Source organism: Colletotrichum karsti, assembly GCF_011947395.1.
Source record: "Colletotrichum karsti strain CkLH20 chromosome Unknown Scaffold10, whole genome shotgun sequence".
NCBI lineage: Eukaryota > Fungi > Ascomycota > Sordariomycetes > Glomerellales > Glomerellaceae > Colletotrichum > Colletotrichum karsti.
This window is the reverse complement of record NW_024065910.1, coordinates 283,720-303,681: the sequence shown is the minus strand read 5'-3', so window position 1 is coordinate 303,681 and position 19,962 is coordinate 283,720. Positions and strand designations below refer to the sequence as shown.

The following is a 19,962-nucleotide window of genomic DNA, read 5'->3' as shown; positions in this document are numbered from 1 at the left end:
TCGAGGTGTGCATCAAGCAAAAAAAGTAAGCAGCCTTCCTTTCTTCTTCCCGAGTCCCCATGCCCCTGTCCCCGTCCTTTCAGATGCGCGGCTGCAGCGTGATGCTGGCCCGGCCGTGTTAGTCGACCCGGTCGTGCCTTCCCTTCTTATTGTACCTCTCTCCCATTCACGACTTCCTTCATCCCACACAAACCCAAGAGTTCTTCACTTGCGCATCAAAGACAACACAATGGATTCATAGAGAGCTTGTTCAGTATCAGTGCTTGACGAGTTTCCTTTGTCAATTTCCTTCTTTCCTCTTTTTTTCCTTGTGCGTCGAGTGATTCATCTAATTCAGTCACCACCAACTTCGACAAAATAATCGCCCTTACTCGTCCCTCACCTCCTCCACACACCTCCTTCCTCAGTTTTAGTCGTCGATTTTTCCTACTTCTCTTCGCTTTTTCTGCTGGTCTCGGAACATTTTGCATCAAATATCTTACACCATCGATAGACTCACCATGTTCTCCTCGCGGAAACAAGAGGCCTACCCGGCCGTTCCCGACTCCCTGAGGTCGGACTCGCTCGAGATGGCGGAGCTTAGAAAGACCCAACAGGCTCGAGCCGACACCTCACCCTACATCACGCCCTATCTCGGCCTCAGCGCCAGACTGTCGCAGATCTGGATCAACCGCTGGACCATCCTCCTCCTGCTCGTCCTCGCCAGGATCATCATCCTCATCGCCAGCTTGAACGACAACGTCGACGAGGCCAACGCCAAGGCACTCTCTGCCTGTACAAAGGTGGAAGACATCGGCAGCGCCATGGCCTCTATGCCTCACTACCTCTCCGTCGGTGTCAACGAGCTCTCCGCCAAGGGCATCGAGAAGACGATGGACGGCATGGTCGCTGTTCTCGGTCTGGTCATTACCGGCGTCCAGAACCTCATCATTTTTGTCATCAACATGATGACTTCCATGTACACCTGTCTCATCACGGCTTTCATCCACGGCGGTCTCGACGTTGCCTCCGATGTCACCAAGAAGGTCACCGACGCCATGAACAAGGCCGTGGGCGCTATTACCGATACCATCGACGACAAGGCCAAGAGCTTGCAGGACGGCATTAACAAGGCCGCCGACGCTATCGAAGACTCTATCCTCGGCAAGGTTCTTCCCGACTTCCCCAAGGTGGACTTTACGGGCCCCGTTAGCGAACTGCGCGACGTCAAGATCGACACCAGCGGCTTCGTCGGCGACCTCAACAAGCTCAACGACGACCTTCCCACTTTCGAGGAGGTCCAGAACATGACTGCTCAAGCGATCTCGTTCCCCTTCAACTTGCTGAAGCAGACCATCAACGAGGCCTACCAGGGCTACAAGTTCGATCGCTCCATCTTCCCTGTCGCTCAGAAGCAAGCACTCAAGTTTTGTTCAACCAACAACAACATTTCTGAGTTCTTCACCAACCTGAGAGAGAAGATCACCAAGGCCCGGATTATCTTCATCGTCGTGCTTTCCGTCTTGGCTATCCTCGTCATTGCCCCCATGGCATGGTTCGAGATCATGCGCTGGAGACGCGAGCGCAAACACGCCCAGATCATTTCTAACGGCCAGTACGACTCGTTAGACGTTGTCTACATTGCTTCTCGCCCAGTGACTGCGAGCTACGGCATTAAGATTGCTTCTCACTTCAAGGGCAAGCGCCAAATCATGGTCCGCTGGGCCATTGCCTACGCCACATCTCTCCCGGCCCTCTTCGTTCTGGCTCTTGCTATTGCCGGCTTCTTCTCCTGCCTCTGCCAGTACATTATCCTTAAGGCGGTCGAGAGAGAAGTGCCTGCCCTTGCTAACCAGGTCGGAAACTTTGCTGGAGAGGTCGTCACCACTCTCGAGGGCGTCTCGAAGGAATGGGCCGACGATGTCAACGGTGTCGTGCTCAACACGCAGAACGAGATCAACCACGATTTGCTCGGATACGTCACGAACGCGACTTCGGCTGTCAATGACACTCTGAACACGTTCACGAGCACCATGACGACCGGTCTCGAGACTGTTTTCAACGGCACGATCCTCATCAACCCTATCAAGGACGTTGTCCGCTGCACCATCGGTCTCAAGGTCGAGGCTGTCCAGAAGGGACTCACCTGGGTGCACGACCACTCGCAAATCTCGTTTCCCACGTTCGCCAACGACACCTTCAGCCTCGGCGCTCAGGAGTCCGTCTCAGGCGACTCGGATCTCAACACTTTCCTGGCCTCACCATCGTCTGTGACCACCGACGAAGTCACTGGCGCCGTTACTCATGTCACCAACTGGCTGGAGCGAGGAATCATTCAAGAAGCGCTCATCTCTACCGGCATACTCCTCGTCTACGTCATCATCGTCCTCATCGGCGTCATTCGCGCGCTCGTTGGCATGGCCATGCCGGACAAGGGACGCGCCGAGGGTGGACTGAAGTACACCGGAGATGACCGTCCCCCGATGACTCCGAGAAGCCCTCCCAGATCGCACGGCAACGATTCGAGATTCCCGCAGTTTGGCAGCGATGCTTCCGCGGTGGAAGATGATCACCACCCCAGAGACTTCCGAGACGAGAAGACAGTCAAGAAGACCAGCATGGGCCGTGCACAGCCCATGGAGGGACACGAGAGAGCAAGCTCGTACGGCCACTTCGACACGGCGTCATCTACGAAGTTCTAAACCGGTATCTACGTCGACAAAAAAGTATAAAACATGCATCAAAATCAACCAAAAAAAAAGAAGACAAGAGGTTGGAGACCATAATACCTCCGGCCTGGCTGGACCGAAGCCGAGAGATACCCCTCATTTACGACAGGTCTGAATAATACGAAAAAGCATGAGATAAATGGCGTTGGATCATGAAGATATTTACCCCAGCGAGCGCGGGCAAAGGGAGGAAAGGGAGTCAAAGATACCAACGGCTCAGATGCCGCACCGTTTGTTTTCGATTCTACAACGGTTCTCATTTTTTGCGTTATCCATTGGAACGAATTGGTTCGTGGCAGCTTCGCTAGCTACCAAAATGTCTATTCGGTATATACCAACCAGGTAGTTCAGATTGAATATACTGCTAGCTGCAACCAACAAAGCTTGATGTCCATCTCGGAGCCGTTTGAAGTCTTGTGTCGGAACAGTCAACAGACCGTGTAAAGGCCCTGACCCTTGTAGGCCTTGGACAAAGATGACCGCGTTGGATATTCGGGCTGAGAAGACCGAAGGATGATCCAGGGAATGTGGAGGTCAATTGGAAGCTTGACTAGCGGGGCATCAGAGTCATCGCGTGTTTGCGGAGCGCGGGCAGTTTGCCTGCCGGAGCGGCGATGAGTGATGTCTATGAAGCTCTTTTGGGCATCTCCGCCCCGCCTCCGAGGGGACCAAGATGTGACCTCAGAGCGGACAGGGACCTGCAGCTCAATTGAACCACTCAGAGCGCCGCATCTCGTGCTTGCCGGCATCGGTGCGGTGGCGGGTGTGGGGGACCTTGCAGAGAGCCCAGCGCTGTAGAGCGATCGTGTTCACTACAGTTGGCTTCCAAACGGCGGGCGGCGGTTGATGTTCAGCGGTCTGGTCATCCCCGGAAAGATTTCCAAGCGCGCCCAGCGTCGGAGCCACCGTCCGTTGAGTTCCCCGTCCCGCCCGCCCTCCTCCGACTTGACCAAAAGTCCATAGTGACTCTCCGATTCCACCCCACGTTGGAAATCATCGCTACTTAAAAGTATCGCCGCCGTCCAACTTCTACCCATTGTCTTCTCGTTTCCCAGGATAATACCCAGTCAATATTTGCATATACCCAATTGACAGGTTCACATTCACAATGGAAGGTCTGAGGCAAACATTCCAGCGCTGCAAGGCCGAGGGCAGGGTGAGTTCTTTCCGCTGGCGGTCTTGTGCCCCTCGTCGCGATGGCGGGGCCGTTGTCACCGTCGAAGCCGACGACATTGGCGATGCAGAGTATGGAAACTGACGATATGACAGTCTGCGCTTGTTACATATGTTACTGCTGGTTACCCTTCACCGCAGGACACCCCCGGTGTCCTGCTTGCTATGGAAAAGGGTGGCGCTGGTAGGTTTTGCCCCTCGTTTTTTTATTTACGGAAAACCAGTCTCTGACACTGCGCCAGATGTGATCGAACTCGGCGCTCCCTTCACCGACCCAATTGCCGACGGCCCGACGATCCAGACATCGAACACTGTGAGTGATACCCGAAAAGCAATATTGCGAGGCGCAACAGGGACTAACGTGCGCAGGTCGCACTGCAACATGGTGTCACGATCGAGTCTACCCTCCAGATGGTCAAGGACGCGAGGAGTCAGGGCCTCAAGGCACCGGTGATGTTGATGGGATACTACAACCCTCTCCTCAGCTACGGCGAGGAGAGACTCTTGACCGACTGCAAGAGCGCAGGCGTCAACGGCTTCATCGTCGTCGACCTCCCTCCCGAGGAGGCCATCTCCTTCCGCAAGCTCTGCACCAAGGGAGGCCTGTCCTACGTCCCCCTGATCGCCCCCGCGACCTCCGACGCCCGCATGAAGATCCTCTGCAAGCTGGCCGACTCCTTCATCTACGTCGTCTCCCGCCAGGGCGTGACCGGCGCCCTCGGCTCCCTCAACGCCAACCTCCCGGACCTCATCGACCGCGTCAAGAAGTACAGCGGCGACAAGCCCGCCGCCGTCGGCTTCGGCGTCAGCACCCGCGAGCACTTCCTCAGCGTCGCCCAGCTCGCCGACGGCGTCGTCGTCGGCTCCCAGATCATCACCACCCTCAAGAACGCGGCCCCCGACGAGCTCTTCAACGACGTCGAGAAGTACTGCGCCTACCTGTGCGGCCGTACCGGCGGAGACTCGACGACGCGCGAGGTCGGCATGGTCGAGGCCATGGCCGCCGCCAAGGAGCCCCAGAACCCTACCGTCGACTCCATCACCGCGGACCAGGACAGCGAGCTGGTCGCGCAGCTCGCCGCCATGCACGGCAAGATCCCCGAGCGTTTCGGCGAGTTCGGCGGCCAGTACGTCCCCGAGTCCCTCATGGACTGCCTGTCGCAGCTCGAGGAGGGCTTCAACAAGATCAAGGACGACCCGTCGTTCTGGGAGGAGTACCGCTCATACTACGAATACATGGGCCGCCCCGGCCACCTCCACCTCGCCGAGCGCCTGACGGAGCACGCCGGCGGCGCCAACATCTGGCTGAAGCGCGAGGATCTCAACCACACCGGCTCGCACAAGATCAACAACGCCCTCGGCCAGCTCCTCCTCGCGAAGCGCCTCGGCAAGACCAAGATCATCGCCGAGACCGGCGCAGGCCAGCACGGCGTCGCTACCGCCACCGTCTGCGCCAAGTTCGGCATGGAGTGCACCGTCTACATGGGCGCCGAGGACGTCCGCAGACAAGCCCTCAACGTGTTCCGCATGAAGCTCCTGGGCGCCAAGGTCGTCGCCGTCGAGGCCGGCAGCAGGACCCTCCGCGACGCCGTCAACGAGGCCATGCGCGCCTGGGTCGTCGAGCTCGACACCACCCACTACATCATCGGTTCCGCCATCGGCCCCCACCCCTTCCCCACCATCGTCCGCACGTTCCAGTCCGTCATCGGTACCGAGACGAAGCAGCAGATGCTCGAGAAGCGCGGCAAGCTCCCCGACGCCGTCGTCGCCTGCGTCGGCGGCGGCTCCAACGCCGTCGGCATGTTCTACCCCTTCGCCAACGACCCCTCCGTCAAGCTCCTCGGCGTCGAGGCCGGCGGCGACGGCATCGACACCGCGAGGCACAGCGCCACCCTCTCCGGGGGCAGCAAGGGCGTCCTGCACGGCGTCAAGACGTACATCCTCCAGGACAAGCACGGACAGGTCGCCGAGACGCACTCCGTGTCCGCCGGCCTGGACTACCCGGGCGTCGGCCCCGAGCTGTCCTCCTGGAAGGACAGCGAGCGCGCCAAGTACGTGGCCGCCACCGACGCCGAGGCCTTCATCGGCTTCCGCCTCATGAGCCAGCTGGAGGGCATCATCCCCGCCCTCGAGTCGGCGCACGGCATCTACGGCGCCATCGAGCTCGCCAAGACGATGAAGAAGGGCGAGGACGTCGTCATCTGCCTCAGCGGGCGCGGCGACAAGGACGTGCAGAGCGTCGCGGACGAGCTGCCCAAGCTGGGCCCCAAGATCGGTTGGGATTTGCGATTTTAAAGAAAGGGGGGGTCTGAACGGGACAACATGAACTTGATGCACGACATACACATTTCAGGCGTAAGAGGGGAATATCCATTTCAAAGGGATCATGGGAATTCAGGGAAAGCATTGTAGACAAAAACCGTAGGCGGGGTTTCACCATTTCTAAACCCCAGTGTTTTTTTTTCATGACATGAGAATTTTTGTACATATGATACAACCGAGTCTTTTTTAAAACAACTGCTTCATCTTCGTCGAGTGCGCATATACACATCTCATACGGTCTTCACCTCCTCCCCCTTCGGCCCATCGATATGCTCCATCTGATACTCCTCGTCCTCAAGCACGCCCTCCTCAGCCTCCTGGCCGAGCGCATACTCCTCCTCCTTCTGCGTCATCCGCGCCATCTGCTTCATCTGCACCTGCCTCATCCTGTACTGCGCCACCGTCTCGGACGCCATCTCCTCGATGATCTTCTGATCGGACGCGCGTATCTTGCCGCTGATGGCGACCCTGGCCATGATGGGCGCGAGCCGCGAGTTGTCGCCCGGCAGCGGCCTGTCGACGACGCCGAGCGCGCGGCGCTCCCGGAACATCCTGTACCTGTACTCGAGGGTCTGCATGACGAGCCAGCGCAGCTTCCAGCCGCCGGGGCCGAGCTCCTTGACGCGGGCGGCCTTGTTCTTGAGGACGTACTCGTCGAGGCCGCCCTCCTTGCGGACGGTGCGCAGGACGCGGGTGGTGAGGCGGGTGCGGACCCAGGCGCCGAGGCACTCGGACCAGAGCTTGCGGCGGTGGACGTTGGGACGCCAGACGCGCGGGGACACCTGGTGGTGTTTCTCGGACACGTTGTGGCCGGTGCGGATGCGGGCGGTGCCGTAGAGGCCGGCGTTGGATTGTTTGTAGATCAGGCGCGGGCCGTAGGGGTACGGCGGGACGTGGGTTTCGGGGATGCGGTGGAGGGGGATCGTTTTTGTGAGGGTGGCGGGGGTTGTTGAGAAGGCGCGCGCGGCGGTGGTGGTTGTTGTTGTTTTGAGGGTGAGGGAGGAGAGGGCGGATGTGAGGGAGGTCGTCCCCGGGCGGAGGGTTGAGAGGTGCATCTTTGGGAGGCTCGATTCGGGGGGTTTCGATCGAGTATGTGTTGTTTAATGGTGTTGCATTTGGCCGACGAGGGGCGGGCGAGGAGGAAGGTCTCGTTGGCGGGCGGCGTCGGCGGCGGCGGTCCTCTCGTCCGGCTGGTGATGCTCGCTGCGATGGATTTTTTGGAGTTGAAGCTTTGAGCTGGTCGGGTGGGTTGATGTTCCGCACTCCGGGAATTGAGGAAGTTGATTGGCTGTGGATGAGGTTGGTGGGGTGTTTGTGGGTGCGATGACCGGCGATGGGAAAGTTGAATTGACGGACCTATCAGGTGATTGCGTGTTGATTTCGCGACCGGGGGTGTCTGGAGCTGGAATTGGGCCCCTCCATGACGGTCACCTACCTTACACCGAGGAGATACTGACCGTTCGTATCTCAACCACGAAGCAACTCAGTACTACCATTCATTGCCCATATCTTGACGAACGAAAATTACGTCGATACCTTGACTGCGCCGTCTCAATGCTTCCCCCAGTCGAGGAGTCAGTCCTCCAAAACAACCCCGACTTCGCGGCGCTACATCACACCCTGACAACAGCGATCCTCAACCCAGACGGATCCTCGAAGAAGCCTTATACAAAGGAACAGTCCGCAATCCAAAATGTAACAACTCCCTTCCCTTGCCTCCACTCCACGCTATTGTGGACTTCCCGTCTAACATTCAACAGGAATTAGCAGACCACACCTACACAACATCAAAAACCCACCTCCTAACATCCGCCCTCTCGACAACAGCCCCTCCCGAGCCGAAACAAACCCAACGCTCCCTCCGCCCGCGACAACCATCAGAACCGCAGCCCTCCTCAACAACACCGCCCCTCCCCGAACCGCTCCTAGACCTCCTCCTCCTCCTCCCGCCGCTCCTCACAAACCCGGAACCCCTCAGCCCGGAATCCGCCACGATCCTCCTCTCCAACCCGCCCTTCACCGAACTCCAGTCCCTCCTCCCCCAGCTCGGCGAGCTCGTCTCCTCGACCCTGCACACCTCGGCCGTCTCCCTCGCCCGCATCGCCAACCCCACCACGAACCCCTCCTTCCTGCACCGCACCGTCCCCGGGCTGAACGCGACCTACCACAAGCTCGAATCCGACGTGCGCGAGGCCAAGTACGCGCTCGCGAGGGAGCGGCTGCGCGCCGCGGCGAGCCTGACGGGGCTGCTGGATAAGCACGCGGGTGCGCTGACGCTGCTGGTGCGCGCGCTCGAGGCCAAGCACGGATTGGTCGCGCGCAGTCTCGAGTTCCGCGCCGCCGAGACGGCGCTGGAGGCGCAGAGGGCCGAGGCGGAGGTCGTTGCTGCGAGGGAGGGCGTGAGGAGGGAGGTGTACTCGCCCGAGATGGTGTCCGCGCTGACAAACTACGAGGCGCATTTGAGGGACGCCAGGATGAGGTTGGAGAGCACGGTGTCTACTCTGAGGGCGGAGTTGGAGGGGTACGGTGTTGGGGTTGGGGATGAGGGGAAGGAGAGGACGATGAGGGAGATTGCGAGGAAGTATCGTGAGTTGGAGAGGGAAAGAGACGAGGCTAGGAGGGATTTGGAACGGTTGGATGGGGCGTAGGGTCATAGAATGACGAGCTGGTCATAGCAGGAAAGACTCATGTGGAAAATGTGTCGCTTTATTGTACACAGCTGGGACGCGTGTGTGGTCTACCTAAGGTGCCCAACGTTCTATATCCGCCGGCCGGTTAAATCCTGGCCTTGCTAAAGAGAAGGCCTCTCCCCTTGTCGTACAAGAACCCCTTTTTTGGAACCAACCACCCATGATATCTTTTTGTAAAAATGCAAGCTAGCTCGGCCTATAAAGCGACCGAGACCCGCCTTGAAAAACATCACCTAACAAAAGCTGAAGCAAGCACGCTTAACCCTTGACCTTGTAGATGGCCTCGGCCAGGCGGCCGACGTTGCCGCTGGTGATGCCGGCGACGGAGATGCGGCCGTCCTTGGTGGCGTAGACGGAGTGGTCCTTGGCGAGGGAGTCCATCTGCTGGGGGGTGAGGCCGGTGTAGGCGAACATGCCGATCTGGCTGGTGATGTGGGACCAGTCGTGGGCGGAGCCGAGCTTCTCGAGGTTGCTCTTGAGGAGGGCGCGCATGGTGATGATGCGGTCGGCCATGCCCTTGACCTCGCCGAGCCACTGCTTGTTGAGGGCGGCGTCGTTGAGGATGGTGGAGGCGATGCGGGCGCCGTGGACCGGGGGGTTGGAGTACATGGGGCGGACGAGGATCTTGACCTGGGAGTCGATGCGCTTGCGCTCCTCGGCGTCCTGGGCGACGATGGAGAAGGCGCCGACGCGCTCGCCGTAGAGGCCCATGTTCTTGGCGAAGGACTGGGCGAGGGCGACGTTGTGGCCCTCCTTGACGAAGTGGCGGACGGCGAAGGCGTCGGTGTCGGTGTTGCCCGAGGCGAAGCCCTGGTAGGCCATGTCGAAGAAGGCGTAGTGGCCGGCGGCCTTGACGGCGTCGGAGATCTCGCGCCACTGCTCGGGGGTGGGGTCGACGCCGGTGGGGTTGTGGGCGCAGGCGTGGAAGAGGAAGATGGAGTTCTTGGGGGCGGCCTTGATGTCGGCGAGCATGCCCTCGAAGTCGAGGCCGATGGTCTTCTGGTCGTAGTAGCGGTACTTCTGGACGGCGAGGCCCGAGTCGGTGAAGACGGCGCCGTGGTTGGCCCAGGAGGGGGTGGGGATGTAGATGTTCTTGGCGCCGGGGAAGTGGCGGGCGAGGAAGGCGCCGCCGATGCGCAGGGCGCCGGTGCCGGAGATGGACTGGGTGATGGCGAGGCGGTCGAGGGCGGACGAGTCGGGGCCGTAGGCGAGGACGGCGGCGGACTTTGTGAACTCGGGGACGCCGGTGATGCCGGCGTACTCCTTGTTCAGCTTGGCGGCGATGACCTTCTCCTCGGCGGCGCGGACGGAGGGGAGGACGTAGGGCTTGCCCTGGTCATCGCGGTAGGCACCAACACCTGTTGCAGTGTTAGTTTGTTTGTTCTGTCTTCGAGTGTGAAGCTGTGTGGAGATGCGGCTGGCCGTGACAGCTTGTCCACAGCTTCTGCTTCATGGCGGGGTTTTCGTACCGAGGTTGATCTTCTGCTCGAAGGTGTCGGCCTTGAAGGCTTCGGTAATACCTGTACGCCACGTTGTTAGCTCCAATTGAGTTCAAAGGTGCTTGCGGGAGGCTTGTGCGAAGGTGCGTCATACCCAGAATGGCCTGTTTGTCGCGAAAAAGAAGACCGGCCTGTTAGCAAAGATCCTTTTCTGACGGGCGCGGCATTTTCGAGATAATCTGCTCCGGCGGGGAGTGGCATTCGTAACTTACATCCTGTTGGAATTCGTTAGCAATCGTGGCGCATTCAATTGGTATTTGGAGGAGGAGTGTGTAAGACATACAGGAGGACCTTGGGGGACGTTGGCCCAGGTAGAGCCGGCTCGCGCGGCCGTGATGGGGAGAGCGGCCGCACGGCGGGCTGCGATTCTGGTGGTGGAGAGCATCTTGATCTGTTTTTTTTCTTTGCGAGATGTTAGAAAGGAAGAAAAAAGAAAGAGAGGAAGAGAGAAGATGGTTGGAGAGGATGGGAAATGTCGGGAGAGGATTGAGGACCCTTACCTAGAAAGAAAAAGCGTGTGACTGACGAACAAAAAAGATTCCGAGACAGCGAAGTGCCGAAAAGAGCTGCAGAAACCAAGGAAATGGTCTGACTTGTGACTCTGCACCTCGAACCGCCAGGTGGTGCGTGGTGCTTCCTAGTCGGGCCACAGCCCACAGCTGAGCAACAGCAACAGCCCAGCTCGTGGGGGGGCCATGGGAGATGGGGGCCGGTCCGGTGCGACTCCGGCGCCTTGTGACCCCACTTTCTGGAGAAGAGAACAGCCGCCGCACCACTGGCGGCATCAGCTGTGGATCGAGTCATGAGAGGGGAGGGTCCCGCTGAAATCGTGCAATCGCGGGGAAGCGGAGGTTTGGTATCGCCGGGTTCCGTCGTCCGGGTTCCACCGGCGTCGCATTTTCGACCAGTCACCGCTCGTTCTGACGCTGTTTCCTGACTGGAGCGCATGCGGTTGCTGCATTCCACCCCAATTGACGAGTTCCGGCTTCGGATCTTTTGACCGTTCTCAGCTTCCCAGGGTAGAGCTCCTCCTCGGGTGAGCTCCTGCTCCCGTCTCGAGGCCATTCGTCATGGGAGGACAGGGATCGGGATGCAGTACCCCTGGGCTCCGGGTTTGGGTGTCTCTCAGTTGAGTTACTCTATTCGTTCGCTTCCAAGGCGGTTTCGTTGCATTCGGATTTTGTGTTTGCTTTTTCGGACTTTGGGTTCCGGGCCGCCGGCCGCATCTCCACATTTCACCGGGTTGAGGCCGCGTGACCGGCCTGAACGCCGAGAGACTATTGAATCTGCAGAAATGGACTTCCGGCAGTGTGAGATGTTCTTGAGACGGCCTTTGAACTTATCATGTTTTTAGGAAGGGACAAGATGCGGGCATTGAATAGGTGATCACCGAGTTTGATTATCTTGCGAATAATCGGCTAATCGATTCTCAGGTCTTAGTTATGGCAGCAAAGGCGGGATTCGCTCCTTGAAATGCATTATCGCGCACCATATACCACGATATCAGTTCTTGCGTATCTGCTTTTCAAAACGTCTCTACGCATTTTCAGCTGCTCACACGCTTCTCACAAAACCCATCTTGGTCGGTTCATCAATACATCCGACAAATCATAAGGGAAAGGTAGAATAAGGGGATTCCTAATCTTATTATCTCATATCTTCATCAACATCCCGCCCACAAACCAAAGTGTCGAATATGCGAAGGCTTTTACGGGCGAATGTTATAGCATAAGAAACCCGCTCAAACCGTAGCAGCCGGCACCTCACTCTTCCTTAGGCTCCTCCGGTCTGCGCGCGTATACAAGATGCCTAGACGTAAAACCGTCAGTATTCTGTGTTATTGTTGGCATCATCATGACTTACAGATCGATTCTTGGTTGCAGGCTCTTATCCTTGATCGCCTTTCGCATCTCCGCCATGAACACGACGATCTCGGCGTGTTCCCAGCCCATGATCTCCTCAGCAAGGAAAGTCCCAAACCCCTCGAGTCCCTCATCGAGGAACTGCAACAGACAAGTGCCGACCTATCTTCACTTAGCGACGGAGCGCGGGTTTGCGGATTGCTATACACTCACCTCCTTCAACACGGGATCCTTCGCCCAGGGTCCAATGGGGACCGGCCACTTCTTCTCGACAACGTCGACGAACCCGGCAGCCTCCAGGTTCCTGGCGATGCCGTGGTCGCGGTGCTGCTTCGCCGTCTTGCCCATCTTGTCGAAGGCCTCGAAGAAGAGCCGGCCCCACCTCTTGAAGACGTGGTCGTCGTCGAGGTCCGGCACGGCCTGGGACTTGAGGTCGATGTCGAACTCCTTGATCTCGATGTACCCGGTGCCGGGCGTCAGGGCCTCGAACGCCTGCTCGTAGAGGCCCGGCCAGTCGGCCACGCACCCCTCGAGGTTGCGGATGTGGATGAAGTCGAAGTACCGCGCCTGCCACGTCCAGGGGAACTTCTCGATGTCGTCGACCTGGAACTTGCAGTTGGGCGGGACCCACGCGGGCTGGGTGGGCGAGATGTCGACGCCGATGGCCTCGGCCGAGGGGAACTCGTCGGCGAAGTCGCTGGGGTCTGCGTGAGTTTTGCTGGGTACTCGTAGTTGTTGGTGGACTTACATGGCCCAGATGCCGGTTCCGGTGCCGAGGTCGAGAACTCTCTAGCGACCCGCGATGTGAGCTCGGGTCCGCGAAGGCAGAGATGTGTCATGTCAATTCCTCACCTGCGGGCTGTCGCCGATCGGCGCGAGGAAAAGCTTGTCGCCCAAGAACAGGGTCATCCAGTAATGGCTTCGCTCGTCAGCTGCGTTGCCCACGATTTCGTGGAGGAGGGCAATTACTTGATTTCGAGAACCTCGCCATGCCTCTCGTCATTGGGGCCGTAGTAATCTGTCTTCTGGGTGTACGTGCGGCCGTGAAGGCGGCGGTATTCGTAGATGCTCTCACTTAACGATGCTGTCGAAGTCGACACGATGCTTCAGGGCGTCAGAACCTGCACATTATGTTTCACTCACTCCAAATCACGAGCATACCTTTGCGCATCTTCTTGGCCATCATTCTCGGTCTCAAGAGCGGGGTCCTATCACAAGTCCAAATCAGCAAGGCTGCAGATCCTCGAGACGTCCTGTCGCCAGGATTCTGGGTCACATACGGCCGCAATTGGGCCTTCGACAGGCCCGCCCGTGGTCGCGCCAGCGTTGGCGGTAGGCGAGCCGGTGGGCGCCGCGGCTTGAGCTGTTGTCGCGAGCATGTTATGTAGCGATTGAGATTGCTGGTCGGTGTGAGGAAAAAGGAAACATGAGCATGCCACGCGGTTGGTGTTTCCCCCTCCTTTTTAATGTTGTTGGTTCACTCGCTGCATCCTACGGGCCGGGGGGCAATTTATCTGCCAAGGGTGCACTTGGAGACAGCCCGATTCCCCGAGCGAATGAGGATGCCCTGTTGCATGCATTCGAACGGAGCTTCTAGGCTGTTGTAGGAAGCATTGTGGGCAGTTGTGCCGCATCGAGCGATGGACTCCGACGTACAAACAACAACTTTCGGCCAATGTACGGTAAGCGAGCTGTCACCAAGCGCTTCGCCAGCCTGATTTGAGTGGGAATGAAGCTTAGCCATTTATCACCATCTCGACACCTAAGCTTTTCGTTTCCTTAACAACGACTTCACCACCGTCATTATTCAGGTAATGGCTAATATCGACGACGCCCGAAGTGCACCTAGGTACCGAAGTTGTGGTGTTTGACAACGCGCCAATCTCAATACTATCAAAACACAAATGAGAACGGAAACATCTAATCTGGTTTGAACCTACCGGAAGCGTTGATCTTTCCTTTGAAGTTTCATTAGTCTCTTACTCTTCGTGATGGGCCAATTCGGTCTCAAACCCGCACGTTATTAAATGTATTTGGCCATAACCACCACCATATTCAGCATGCTCGTCAAGTCCATAAAAGGGTATTGACTTTTATGCGGAATATATAATCCTTGAATTCAATGTGGGATCTGATATCATGACATTGTTCAATTTGACTGGAGACTGAGAGTCTGATACAATTGGTATATCGAGCAACATCAAGACTGAACTGTCAGAAGTTAGAACCAACTACTCCGAAAGTTCAGCAGCCTGTTGGACTCATGAATTAGAAAATGTTGAACAACGGGGTTTCGTATTTCCTTTTGTTTAAACCTGGCAATCGAGATGATACGAGGTTTGGCAGTAACAGTTTCTGAGCCATGAGACACTAGATATTTCGTCGGCCACAAATAGAATGAATCATGTAAGAGACGTTTATCTCACATGAACTCATCTCATCACAGAGCTCACAGAGGCTCCATAGTAGTAGGATGAAGTGAGTTCATGTCAGATAGAGTGCTTGATTTGAATTTTCGCGTAGACTCGTACGACGGACGATAGCCACCCAAATCTCATGTGGGATAGACGTGTTTACAGTATCTCATTGAATAAAACAAGAACGCTCCATCCAAAGTCATCTTAGGAACTTGGTATCTTGCGAACCAATTACCGGAGTATACATAAGTTAGACGCGAACGACTGTCCTTGATAGGTCTCCCGATGTCCTCTGTCACCATGGTCAACATTGTGAATATCAAATCATTTGCGCATGACATGATGGACACCACCATTCCTAGGACCAACTGAAGATTCTTGTTTACCAATGTGATGTCACTCTTCTCAGGTCTGATTTCATACCCGTATTCTGACAGAACTCACCTGGACGGGATGACTTTGCCCGAAACCGGTCGGAGTCCGAGCGAGGAGGATCTGGTCCGAGGCACACGTTTCACATTACCGAATCAAAGGTAAGCCCTCACGTCAGGCTGCTCGACAGAAGGCAAATATTTGACTTTTGTAATTCCTTGTAAGATGAGGAGATGAGTCGTACGCCCTTACATCGTGCCTGGCTAATGGCCGTTTGGCTCCCACTCCGCAGAACGAGGCTTAATCAACGTGTTCACACCACTGCAACGAAGTCACCTAAACCTCGATTTCTGCCTGTCCACTGGCGAGATTCGAGCGCTCGCATTTCTCGGCATTTGCGTTTGTGCCTGTAAGCGAGGTGACCAAGGATACCCCTTTTGCCCCTGAAACGAAAATCGCCGAGTTCAGCCTCCAAGTTCCGAAATGGTCATGTTCCTGCTTCCCTTTGAGATGGCTTCGCTTGTTCTAGACCTTCTGCGGAGCCGACTTTTCATCCAAAAAAGTCTTCAACCGGCCTTGATCACTTCTTTCCGCCGAACACGAATCGTGCTTTCCAAACATCAGATAAGGGCAATTTGATAGCCTTCAGGGCTAAAGCCAAAGACGTGGACGGGGCGCCAAATCTCCCTGGAATACTATATTAGGATAAGATCAATATTACAGATCAAATTGTAAGCTTTGTGAAGATACGACGTATCCAGTAGAGAGGATAGGAGCACATCTATTCACCAATACTATATACGAACTCGAGGCATCCATAATCACGTTGTTTGCCTCGCTTACCCCTCGTCACAACTTCTAGTCATGCATAAAATGAGACCAGATGATCATGATCTAAGACCACATTCACCACGAGTAGAATCACGACATCATTTTCCCCAGAAAGTGAGGATCGCCGAGCAGCATCCATCGTGAACGCGGTATCAACGAAAACCCCGAGTATGGCGTCTCATAGTTCATGAGCGGAGTCAATGGGAGAGATGCGATAGGCGAATGATTCAGTAAGCATACAGGCTTCGTCTGGTATTGCAGCTTCATCGGACAATCAGCTCGGGCCAAGGGTCCAATGACATCGATCAATTGTTTAATTACTTCAGTAAATCCCGAGTCTACGGACATGATGGGAACGCCGGCGGCACTTTTAGATAATCTTTCTCCAAATGACCCCTGATTTGAGTAATAGTGTGGAACTCCTCCGTGTTGTCCACCGGAAGGAACCTTGGCGAAGATGGTCTGGACGGCAGAGGAAGATTGATGCCCCTCTTTCGACCGATGCATGGCAGAAGCTACTCACGATCCGGTGCTCTTCCCGTCTTCTCAGTGACGTAGAACTGAACACTCACTTGGAGGGTGCACCCCGTACTTCACGAACATTCCAACGCGAAAGCGACATCCAATATCCCCCCTTCTCCACGATGATGGATGGAAGTTGAACAGGTAAATACCCAGGCGACCCTCCACAAATATCCTGGAATGTCCTCTGCGGCTCTTATTTCCAACACTCCCGCGATATAGGTCGCTCCCGGTGTTAAGTGTGGGGTGATGAAAACCTCCCACCAGGAGGTGACGACTTTAAAAGCATAACTTGCGAATATTCAAGGAAGTCCCAAGCACCTCAAAGGTTTATGACGACCCGAAGAGTGCACAACTCGCACTCCGATAGGCGACGTTTCATGAGGGGGGGCCTCTGCACCTACCTGTTCGTGGAGGACGAAGTTACCCCATGGGGGACGACAACGATATGCTTGTAAGAAGTGATATGTGCATGGGTGCGGGTGTATTTGGAAACTTTCCTGCCACCACACTGAACCCCGCGTGGGATCATGCTCAACCCTGGCCCAGAGACCTGGGAAACGACCTGCCGAACCCTGGGGAATCGGCGCTTTTCTTTCGATTTCGTCAGTTGCAGATTGTACGGTCGTTTACTCGTTCTGCCCAAGGGGCCCTGTTCGTCAACAACTTTTACCGACGTAGTTCTGATTGCCTCGGCGTCACGGCTTGTGAAAGCTCTGGCCCGACTATTTACGTGATGGTCTATCCCATGACCTTCCGGCGATCCGATCATGACCCTTTTCAGACAGACTAGTCCATTAGTTTTCGGATACCCAACACCGCTACACTCATCATTTGTGAGCTGTCTTCCTTTTCATTCTGTGCCAAAATGAGGCTTTGCATTATCATCCCATTCTTTCTATGTCTCTTCGGCGTGGTCTCTGCGCAGATGGCCATGCCTCTTCAGGCAATGCCTGCAGAGGCGGCAAGAGGCCGCGGCGGTAGAGACAAGAACGACAAAGGCGAGAAATGCAACGGCAGGAAGGGTTGCAAAGGCAAGGGCGACAAGGAGCCTGTGAGGGGTGGATCGGCGGCTCTGCAGACACGCATCGCAGATCTACGGACCAAGGTCGCCAACGCCAATGAAAGTGTCGTGCCCTTCAAAGGGGGTAATCTGAAGGGCTTGGTGGGGTTGTTGAAGGTTAATGTGGCCGTGGTTGAGCTCGGTGACACCATCGATCTCGGGACGAAGACCGCGGAAAACACCGACGTTTTACCCGCGAACGAGTCGTAAGTACTCCTTGCCTATATCATGCACATGGATATGTTCTAAGCCTGTTGTTCATAGGACCCAAATCGGCACCCAATTCTTGGCTCTACAACCGGAGATTTCTACTCTCTTGACGAACCTCCAGGATAAGCGCAAGCAGTTCGACAAGGCCGGGTTCAAGATCCTCGACGTCAAAAGTCTCATTCGTGACGATCTTAAGATTCAACAGAACAAGGCTGGCGACCTAGGAGGCGCTGTACGTGTACTACCTATCCACTACGGGATAACGTACTAACTTGATATAGTTTGTCAAGATTCTGGACCGAAGTCTGGCTCCTATTGCAACACAAGTCGTCGACCAAATCAATGGAAACTTCACGACAGCGATTGATGAGTACAAGGGGCGCGGTGGCAAGATCAAGATCCCAGCCAAGGCTGTCCCCGCGCTCTCCGACCTTCTCGCAGGTGTCGCCAGAGCCCTCGGCATAGGCGACAGAGATCGAGCGGTGATGATGGCGGCCGGTATACAGCCCGACGCTCTTCCGTTTGCCGCCACCAGCTACCCGAACGTGGATGCTGCGGCGGTGGACATTAACGCTGCCGACACGCCCCAGGCGAATACGGCCATTGAGGCCTTCGTCGCGGGAACGCGTGATGAGGACTTTTCTCGACTGGGAGAAGACGAGAACGACCTCCGAGGCATTCCTCCGTTGGTCATGGCAGTCTTACGCCGTTACGAGATTATCTGATCTGACCTGGTGTTTGGGAGCGGGTTTGAGCGGTTGCGTTATGTTTGAGCTTCTTCTAATGTGCGCTTTGGAAATAATATCGTGCGGCTCTATGATGAACGCAGTAATGAATCAACGAACTTCTTTGTATCTATTCAAATGTAAATACCCTGTTATGTAGCTACAGGTTATGAACTGTTTCTCAGTACTTGATCAGTTGCTCAATTCTCAACCGCAAGCGATTCTCTCCGCACTAACAACCTCCGCGAAAAGACACTCTAGCATCATTTTCAGAATAAGTTTGCCTCACATCATATCAGTAATCCTTCAAGCTCAAGTCTGCCTTAACGACTTAGATTGCTTGGCAGTAGTCTCTTGGCGTAGGTTAATTATTTTCAGAAGCACCCCGCATGCCGAGCCACTGCCTCTTGACGATGGTGTTGACTCAGAAGTCATGAGAGTTTTCCCCCGGGCCAGGAACCGACTCAATCCTCACAGATCCTCTCGCGGGGAGCAACCCCAGATCAACCAGTGACAATGACCAACTCTGAATTGCGTTCACCTGACCCTCCTTTACAAGCGGAAGCATCCAGAGCTAGACCACGTTTAGACCGTAATTAGAGTTGCTAGTTTGCTCATAGATGTGGCCGGTGGGCAGATCTGGGATGAAAAAGAGGGGTAAGGAGACGGAGGATGGAGGCTGAAAAAAGGCCAAGACGTACAAGACATTCTTCTCACCGCACCTCCCATTCTTGGGGTAAGACAATGACGCTGGAATCCCACATCAACCCGGCCGAGTCGTCTGAAACTTTCAGTGCCGGCTGTACCTTTGTCCACCGCTGTCTTCTGTCCTCCAATCCACCCATTCCTCTTGCGCCAAAGATTCCTCAACGACCCTCGGCCTTCGGTGTCCGTCCACTATCCATCTGATCTCAAGGCCCTCACAAGACGGCTGCAGCTTTGGAGAAAGGAACAGAAGCCGGTGCGCTCCGCGAAAACAAGGTCCATCCCAAACGTCAGGCACACCCCAACCTCTGGAGGCTCGGACTTCCATAAAATGGCCACCAACACAGGCGTCGAATCGGCGTGGAAGATCATCCCGGCGCTGAGATCGCGCGACATCACAGCGACGGTGAAGTTCTACACAGAGGACCTGGGATTCTCCCTGGGCGGAACCCAGTCCGACAACGAGGACGATCCCGATGCTCGGCCCTACTTCTGCTCTATCTACACCGGCGACAAGGCGGCTGCCAATATGTACTTCTTCAGGTGCGAGCCAACCGAATTCGTCCCTGGGCGAGCACATATTGCGCTGGGAACGGCCGGCCTGGATGATTTCCACGAGTTCGTGATCGCCAGGGGAGTGGCGAAAGTGACCGAGCCGATCCGTGATATGCCATGGGGCTATCGGCAGTTCACCATCGAGGACGTGGATGGAAATCACTTGACGTTTTTCAAGTTTTTGGAAGGGGGAAATCCGGGAACCGACTGATGTCACGAATAATGCACATTGGTTTATGTATTTTGACTGGTTATCTTAACCCTTCTTGGTGCTTCTTTCTGGGTTACTTGAGAAGCGTATTAAGACA

General features: G+C 55.9%; 8 protein-coding genes across 8 annotated transcripts; 5 read left to right on the top strand and 3 right to left on the bottom strand.

Annotated features, from left to right (window-relative positions):
* Positions 1-500: 500 nt before the first annotated feature.
* Positions 501-2,681, top strand: CkaCkLH20_03952 (plasma membrane fusion protein prm1; the record flags this gene model as incomplete). The annotated part of the gene is made up of 1 exon (XM_038886671.1): positions 501-2,681. One exon carries the CDS (start codon positions 501-503, stop codon positions 2,679-2,681), a length of 2,181 nt encoding a protein of 726 aa, XP_038747921.1.
* A 1,135-nt stretch (positions 2,682-3,816) lies between these two features.
* CkaCkLH20_03951 (tryptophan synthase) lies at positions 3,817-6,176 on the top strand (the record flags this gene model as incomplete). The annotated part of the gene is made up of 4 exons (XM_038886670.1): positions 3,817-3,864; positions 3,978-4,065; positions 4,124-4,194; positions 4,251-6,176. 4 exons carry the CDS (start codon positions 3,817-3,819, stop codon positions 6,174-6,176), a joined length of 2,133 nt encoding a protein of 710 aa, XP_038747920.1.
* A 257-nt stretch (positions 6,177-6,433) lies between these two features.
* On the bottom strand, positions 6,434-7,258 carry CkaCkLH20_03950 (ribosomal L28 family protein; the record flags this gene model as incomplete). The annotated part of the gene is made up of 1 exon (XM_038886669.1): positions 6,434-7,258. One exon carries the CDS (start codon positions 7,256-7,258, stop codon positions 6,434-6,436), a length of 825 nt encoding a protein of 274 aa, XP_038747919.1.
* A 499-nt stretch (positions 7,259-7,757) lies between these two features.
* Positions 7,758-8,851, top strand: CkaCkLH20_03949 (uncharacterized protein; the record flags this gene model as incomplete). Its single annotated transcript, XM_038886668.1, has 2 exons — positions 7,758-7,898; positions 7,964-8,851. The coding sequence occupies 2 exons, from the start codon at positions 7,758-7,760 to the stop codon at positions 8,849-8,851; spliced, it is 1,029 nt and encodes a 342-aa protein (XP_038747918.1).
* Positions 8,852-9,151: 300 nt separating this feature from the next.
* CkaCkLH20_03948 (aminotransferase class I and II) lies at positions 9,152-10,777 on the bottom strand (the record flags this gene model as incomplete). The annotated part of the gene is made up of 4 exons (XM_038886667.1): positions 9,152-10,251; positions 10,363-10,413; positions 10,487-10,523; positions 10,676-10,777. The coding sequence occupies 4 exons, from the start codon at positions 10,775-10,777 to the stop codon at positions 9,152-9,154; spliced, it is 1,290 nt and encodes a 429-aa protein (XP_038747917.1).
* Positions 10,778-12,155: 1,378 nt separating this feature from the next.
* On the bottom strand, positions 12,156-13,633 carry CkaCkLH20_03947 (putative SAM dependent methyltransferase; the record flags this gene model as incomplete). Its single annotated transcript, XM_038886666.1, has 8 exons — positions 12,156-12,201; positions 12,256-12,416; positions 12,468-12,951; positions 13,003-13,043; positions 13,107-13,173; positions 13,224-13,358; positions 13,416-13,462; positions 13,535-13,633. The coding sequence occupies 8 exons, from the start codon at positions 13,631-13,633 to the stop codon at positions 12,156-12,158; spliced, it is 1,080 nt and encodes a 359-aa protein (XP_038747916.1).
* A 3,631-nt stretch (positions 13,634-17,264) lies between these two features.
* On the top strand, positions 17,265-18,394 carry CkaCkLH20_03946 (antigenic cell wall; the record flags this gene model as incomplete). The annotated part of the gene is made up of 3 exons (XM_038886665.1): positions 17,265-17,665; positions 17,724-17,901; positions 17,951-18,394. 3 exons carry the CDS (start codon positions 17,265-17,267, stop codon positions 18,392-18,394), a joined length of 1,023 nt encoding a protein of 340 aa, XP_038747915.1.
* Positions 18,395-19,430: 1,036 nt separating this feature from the next.
* Positions 19,431-19,865, top strand: CkaCkLH20_03945 (glyoxalase family protein; the record flags this gene model as incomplete). Its single annotated transcript, XM_038886664.1, has 1 exon — positions 19,431-19,865. One exon carries the CDS (start codon positions 19,431-19,433, stop codon positions 19,863-19,865), a length of 435 nt encoding a protein of 144 aa, XP_038747914.1.
* Positions 19,866-19,962: the final 97 nt, after the last annotated feature.